This window comes from Pocillopora damicornis, chromosome 2, assembly GCF_964200805.1.
Source record: "Pocillopora damicornis chromosome 2, jaPocDami1.2, whole genome shotgun sequence".
Taxonomy (NCBI): domain Eukaryota; kingdom Metazoa; phylum Cnidaria; class Anthozoa; order Scleractinia; family Pocilloporidae; genus Pocillopora; species Pocillopora damicornis.
In genome coordinates this window covers 7,225,597-7,232,834 of record NC_142671.1, presented here as the reverse complement: position 1 = coordinate 7,232,834, position 7,238 = coordinate 7,225,597, and the positions used below count along the sequence as shown (strand labels likewise).

The following is a 7,238-nucleotide window of genomic DNA, read 5'->3' as shown; positions in this document are numbered from 1 at the left end:
CCTTATTGCTAAGTTAAACTTTTCATTAAAACTGAACAGTAAGAACAAGCACAAAAGTTGAAGTATAAACAAGAGACACCACTTGGAGGGATAACTGTTTTATTTTGACTTTCCCATTTTCGTTTTCACAGCCCCCACTGCCTGAGAATTTAGCAAACCTAAGGCTATTCTAAATACATGAAGTTATCAAGGAGGGTGAGGATGAATGGTGATATCCACCCAAACAGTACATCAATGGAAACTCATACTCAACAAATACATGAACCTTTTTCAATACATCACCCCATTTTTTTGTTTCAATAAATAGTAACTTTTAAATACTATTAAATATATGATTTAATTAAGAGTTCAAATTTTAAAGTTACCTCCCTGAATAATTTTCCTGCTCAAATGTATTTTTCAGCTATAATTTACTAACAAATTTAAAGACTTAAATAGTGATCAATCATTCAACCAAAACTTTGGCTAGTGGGACCCTAGTGGGAGTGAAAATATTCCACTGGCCAAGCTCAACTGCATGTAACAAGAATTTTAAGACACTTGTATCAATTCATCTCTGGGATTTTGGCCTTTTTCTCTATTCCAAGCATTACAGCAAAACCTTATACTTGTTACTTGGACACTTCCATTTGGAAACAGTTTAGAAGAGCTATTTCTTTTCACAACTGTCCATTTGGAAACTGCTGTAAAAACAAGTCATTATGGTGTTTCTGAAAAAGCTTAAGCTGCTCCTCCTTTTCTTTTACACTCATTTGTAGGTTTTCAATGATAAAGAGCATGAGCTTGTTCAAGGCTTCACCTGTTGTTTGCTTTGCTTGCATTCTGTATTCTTCAAGAGACATTTGTTGACAAACAGTGGAAGGCAAGGATGGGCAAATATCCCTCTGAGCAAAGAAGATATTTCTTTTTAATTTCTCTTTAAGTTCAGATGGTACTTTGAACATGTGGCACTGATTCCTCACCATTAGTGAAACCAATTTATGGCCTGACCCCTATGAGAGAGAAAAAAATTCGATATTTCCATCAAGTGAGGCTCATGTTATATGCAGCACTTATATGAGCCAAAGAGCAGCCCAATTGCACCTGTTACACTTCCATTCCACTGCAAGAAACCTAATCAACAAAACACTAAAACAATAAGCATGTCTGTGCCCAAGTAGCAATAAAAATTGTCACATCCTCTGTGTTTATATGTACTTTCCACTTCCCAAGAAATAAAGAAACTTTGTTGAACCCCCGACATATTTTTAATGTTGGATCCCATTAAAATCAATTCATACTGGCAGTCACTGGACTCCTCTCATATGAAGGATTCAAAGCAATGTACCTGATTCTGTGAGGTTGGTCATGATTGTGAAGTTTAAGGTAACTTAACTGCGCACTTTATACATTTAAAAAAATAAATAAATAAATTAGCTTCAAACATTTCCCCATCATTCATTCAGTAGGACAAAGACTAAATGCAACTCACTTTATCTTTAACATCTTTTGGTAAGATAGCACTCATGAACTTCTTCACAATAAACCTTCCATTGCTTGTTCCCTCAGTTGTTCCAATAAAAGTCAACAAATGTCTAAGGTGTTTCCTTTGACTTTCTCCAAGCATCATAACCAACAGTGGCAGAAACTTTGCAGTCTTTTTCCAGTCTTTGACAAGAACTGAGAGAATACCATCCACCAAGTCAGTTAGGTTCGAAGGAATCAATGAGTCCTCTAGTGATCCATAATATTCTGATAAAAGCTGGTGAATTTGTGCTTTATCAATGTTCTTCAAATTTGAATAGCTGTCTTCACCATGTTGTGCTAAAGGACATTCTTTTTGCAATTCAATGCACTCCATGCCAGCTGTAACCCAAACATTGCTTGACTTTGAATTGCTAATGTTCTCCTTGTTTTGGCTATCATTATGAATACAAGGTTCCTGGACACTATTGTGGATTGCTAGAAATCCAGTTCTCCTATCTGTCAATGGCAAGGTCAATATGTCCTCAAGAAAAGGAATATCGGTAAGTCTAAGGAGTTGTGATAGAGCCACTTCAAACCACACTTTGCTTGTCAAATCTGCTTGATCAGTTGAATCAGGGAACATGGTTGACTTGTTCCTTCTGTGCGAAGACAGAATTTCAGCATAAATCAACAACTTCACTTAATAATGCTGCCAGACATAACATATAGCCTAGGACATAATAAGTTAATTATTAACACGAATTCGAGTCTCAATTGCCATATCTTTTTACTATAGGAAAACTTTGGTTTAGCAACCAAAACTACTTCTAGTTACACTGAGATATCCACCAATGCCCTACAAAGCAGAGTCGCATTTGAATCTTAGGCATGGAAGTTTCTTTACAAGCCCGGTGGCTTCCTGGGTCTTCTCGCCTTCTAGCTATAACCGCTGTAAATAAATTGTTTGTATTTTGTAAATAAGGCAAATAAAAGACGAAAACTAAAATTCAATTAGTAACATTTTGTACCTCATCATAAGACCAGGGTCAAGACTAAGCCTTCTTCGTTTCTTTGGTGCTTCATGTGTCCTTGTGTTAAAAATTTCAGGAGATTCTGAGGACATGAGAAGATCAGCGAATCGTTTTTGAGCCTTTGGTGTAAAACTCACTGACTTTCTCCTGCTCGCTGGCTTCCTCTCCTTTTCACCAAGAAGACTCCTCTTTCTATTTACTTTCTGTTTCTGTTGAAGGGGGGAAGGAAATACGTGTTCCAGGGGGCCATCTCCGGACGAAAATCTGTACAATTTGTTGTTTTCCTCGAAGGTGTCTCTTTTACTGCTGTCAACACAAACACACTCGATTACTCTTTTTTCCACCAAAATCTGACATAAAGATTTGACCTGGGAGCGAGTGGCTTCTTTAGATAATAGTGGATTGCTCTGAATGTAAGAATGGAGTACTTCAACAACATCTCCACCACGAAAACAATTCTCGTAATACTGAAACTTCCACCGCCTTCGACGTGGCTCGACTTGGGTTCGAAGATGTGCGATGAGATCGTTCCAAATTTTCGTTGCTCTGAAAGGCTTGTGCTCAGCTACATCTCCATTACCGCGGTAGTTTACGGGTTTGTTTTCAGTCATAATGCCTATGGAATTTCAAACCCTCAAAAGGAATCTCTACGCCGTTGGTACACGCCGCGGGCACAAGTAAAAAATTTAGAAAGTTTGAATCAACCGCCAAGACATGTGACAAGCTTAATTTGCATATAACGAGAAATACTGGAAAAGACAACAATAAATTGTCCTCTACGCTGTCGTAAGCGATACTCAATTTGTTACAACACGGAGGAAATCTTTCTACATAAACCAACTTGGTCAGTTGAATGACCTCTTTATTTCCATGTTAAAAATGCATTTTTCAGGAATTCTTAATAAATCGAGGGGGTCCCAGATTTTGTCCCTCAGTCTACAATGGTAGCTGCCCCCATGGTGCTTGTGTGTAAACATATGGATGCCGCTTAGGGCAAAAGCTACAGCATTAAAATAAACCACATCATTTCTGACAAATAAACAGACAATTGCTCACAATAAACAATACTTTAATAGAGAATTTTTAAGTTTTGTTACTTGTACCATAATGGAAAGGACTTTTGAAAAGTTGTATCCTAGAGATGAGAAAAAACTTGGTTAGATTCTTTTCAAATCACCATGTCAATTCTCTGAGCTGTCACTCAAAGCCCTCTTTCATCTACTTTCTTCTGCTGTCTCTCTCTTATCAATTTGCTCTTCCTTCATTCAGACTTAGTTAACTGAATTGATTGAACACATCCATAGTTGACTCAAGAGGTGGAGAAAGGGGCAATCTGTTTACTTTGGCTGGCCTGTTTTTCCTTCTTCTGTCTCTCTCTTATCAATCTTCTCTTCTTTCGTTCAGACTTAGCTAATTGCATTGTCTTGAACACATCCATAGTTGACTCAAGAGGTGGAGAAAGGGGCAGTCTGTTTACTTTAGCTGTCCTGTTTAAAGAAATTAACAAAGAGAGGGGCATTTTGAGTGCTCCAGCTGTCTTGATTAACCAAAACTTAATTCACCATAGAAAATCATAATAATTCATAAGATATAAGTATCTCAAAAATTTTCTTGAGCACTACATCCTCTCAAAGTTTCAGTTGAACAGAGTGGAGCCCTTGACCCCTTTTATAGCCCACCTGTGACTAGTTTATTACAGTATCAACACTGAATCAAACATGAAAGTCAGGAGAATAAAGTAAATGACAGCCAACCTATGAGGCTTTGATTGTTAAGCAAATTCTCTTTGTCAGTACCAAAAGAAATGTGTTGAGAAGAACTGGGTAATTTGGTATAATCAACTGAGTTGATAATGAAAATAGGCCATCGCAAAGAGTTTCAAAGCTGATGTGTTGAGCTTTAGCCCTTTGTCAGAGCATCCATTGGCTCTGAAGAAGGGCTAATGCTTGAAACACCAGCTTTGAAACTCTTTACAGGGGCATATTTATGTTATCAATTCAGTTGATAATACTAATATGCTCCCTTCAATGCAACATGACAGTATCTTTTGAAACTTAACCCCTTAATTTGTTTGTATAGAGAAGAGTAAGGATAATATAGATACTCATATTAGGGTGTTAAGGCTTAAGGGTAAGCTTTCTAAGGTAAAGAAGATGTGGCTGTTGAAGAAAGGACACTGCACTCATCCCAAAAAATATTTAGGAAACAAGACCAGACTCAGCTTTGACCAGTGAAAGGGTAAGTAGACATCCCAAAGAATATCATTCTAAAGTAAATGTGAAAATAAAGTTAATCCTCAGCCTTCCCTTTTTATTTCTCCTCTAAAAACCACAATAGCACTCGCTGATTCTCCCTTAGTAGACTGTATTAGAATTTGGAGGATTTAATATAGTTATTATTGCATGCCAAATATGTTCAGTGGTTCAAATGCTTGTTTTGGTTTAAAATTTTTTGACGTACAACAGTTATGATCAGAGCCTTGAATAAGGAAAATAAGAAATTTAATCTTTTGAAAACCAGATTCAATTTCCAACCCAAGGAAAAAATAAGAACAAGTGAATAAGAACAGTGAATGCAAGTATCTTCCAGTCCTTTCCGGTTTGATGACCAAGATGAAAAATCTACATCTAATGCAGACAAATTTGAATTATAGCAAGTTAAGTTCATAATTAATTAATATAATTATTTTGCCAGAGAGAGAGAGAAAGTAATGGGCAGACCTCACAGTCAGTTGATAGGAAGTGTTGGCAACATGCAAGCAATTACGTCATACCTCTTCATTTCTTTATATACCCTGAGTGATATCCAAGCATCTGTGGCAGCATAGAATAATTGCCTTTCAGTTAATTTTGTCTGTGACCAGTCAGACCTTCCAACTTGTTTAGATAACAGCTCATCAAAGAAAATAGCACACATAGCTCTTAAGCTCAATGGGTAGCAGTTCATTTCACGGGCCCAGATTAGGGTGTCTACCATATTGTTTATGCACTCTCCATATTGACTCTGAATCAAGCTTGCATCAAGAGAGATGGCATGCCCCACCTGTTACATGTGGAAAAAAAAAAGTCATCTCCAAACTCTAAATAGTAAATATTACACAATGTCTTCTAACAAAAGCAATGGGTCCATTTTAGATGCCTTAATCAGCATACTGGTGTTAAAACAAATCTATTGACTAAAATTGAAATCTACCATTAAAGGGAGGAATTTAATTTCCTTGATTAATTATATCTCACCATGTTTGAGCTGTGTATTTACAATTTGAGAAGATATTATGAGATCAAAAAGATGCTAGCCTACTAACAACTCAGAAATTACATAATATTATCACAGAGAGAATATAGATTAGTCACTCTCTCTCTCTTCTTCAACAAAGACTTAAAAAAGCTCTCCAAGTTTTTGCCTCCTATTGGAATATAAGAGATTGCACATTTAAAATTGGTTGTGTAATAGTTCTTTTTGTTACTTTTTGTTCAAGTCTGTAGGAACTTTGTGCTGCAGATATCTTCAAATACACATCAAACCTTGCCAAAAGGGAGAGAAATGTCCATGATAAGTTTATAAACCATGCAACTAGAGAATACAACGCCACTGAGGTCCACCTTGCCAGCATGCTTCAAGGAACGAGGCAGAACTCAAGAGGGCGTATTGTGATTCAATGAGATGTTAATGAGTGACCCTGTATTCTGTAGTTTTACCCTGTAGACTAACTATTGTTTAGAATACATAATTATTAATATTGATAATGAATGTATCATTATTCATTCTCCTAAAGAGAAGGTATTCTTTTTTAAACATGGCCAGGGTTTCAAAGCCTCAGCAGCCCAATTCATAGCCTCAGTGTCCCCACCCCACCACTACAAAACCAACCCCCCCCCCCCTCACCCTGATCCCATGTTTTGCTAGACTAATACTGAGTCACTGGCTCACCTTACCTTCAACGCGTCTCCACGAAAAAGGGATAACAAATATGGCGGAAGTTTTTCGCGAAAGCTCCCCTGATTACATATCCATAAAACGGCATTTTTCTTTGAGGCCAACTGAATCAAAGTGATCCTTGGCAAAGCGTTCAGACGTTGCACAGACTCTGTATCTAGTCCGAGAGCGTCTTGATTCTGGAAATCTTGAGAGACTTCACCATTCTCCACCAGTCGCCGTTCGTCTACCTCATTTTGGACGATGTGAACTTTCCCTGGAAACTTACACGGCTGCAGAATTTGGCCATTTCGAGTAAAATAGTCACTCGGTAAGACAAATGTGCGGGTTGTGCCACTGGGAGACTCAAGTCCAGGATTATTGTGCGGCTCGTCTTTGTGGGTCGAGCACGCCCTTGAGGCTTTCTTTTTCATATTAGTGTAATCTGCAAAATCCTTTAAAGCTTTGATTCCCTGTATTCTGAGTCGTTTGTACATCTTTGGAAAATCTAAAGTGCTTCCGGCTTCGTTGGACAAATCACGTAGTCTTACATAATCTTATTGATGATATGGGCTCATACAGCGGCATCATGTAAAGGGTAACCGTGTTCGCACACAGGTAATAAAGGGGGGTGGGGTGGGTGGGGAAGGAGACGTCCTCATTCCCATACAAAATTTGCCTGTGAAGTTGTAGAATACGCTGGCCTGTAACTGCACTTCTAACAAAAAGAAAAATTGGATATTGGTACAGAAGTGATGATGACTACGGGTACAGTCTTTAAATGATAGACCGTAAGTCCTATAGTCCAGTCTACGGATCCAAAGTAATTACTACGGCTTCGGATCC

General features: G+C 37.8%; 2 protein-coding genes across 2 annotated transcripts; both read right to left on the bottom strand.

Annotated features, from left to right (window-relative positions):
- Window positions 1–82: 82 nt before the first annotated feature.
- Window positions 83–3,192, bottom strand: LOC113674925 (DEP domain-containing protein 7). Its single transcript, XM_027191422.2, has 3 exons — window positions 2,475–3,192; window positions 1,472–2,105; window positions 83–992 (listed from the first exon to the last, which is right to left on the bottom strand). Exons 1-3 carry the CDS (start codon window positions 3,086–3,088, stop codon window positions 660–662), a joined length of 1,581 nt encoding a protein of 526 aa, XP_027047223.2. The 5' UTR covers window positions 3,089–3,192; the 3' UTR covers window positions 83–659.
- Window positions 3,193–3,529: 337 nt separating this feature from the next.
- LOC113674938 (uncharacterized) lies at window positions 3,530–6,929 on the bottom strand. Its single transcript, XM_027191433.2, has 3 exons — window positions 6,413–6,929; window positions 5,251–5,519; window positions 3,530–3,964 (listed from the first exon to the last, which is right to left on the bottom strand). The coding sequence occupies exons 1-3, from the start codon at window positions 6,887–6,889 to the stop codon at window positions 3,787–3,789; spliced, it is 924 nt and encodes a 307-aa protein (XP_027047234.2). The 5' UTR covers window positions 6,890–6,929; the 3' UTR covers window positions 3,530–3,786.
- Window positions 6,930–7,238: the final 309 nt, after the last annotated feature.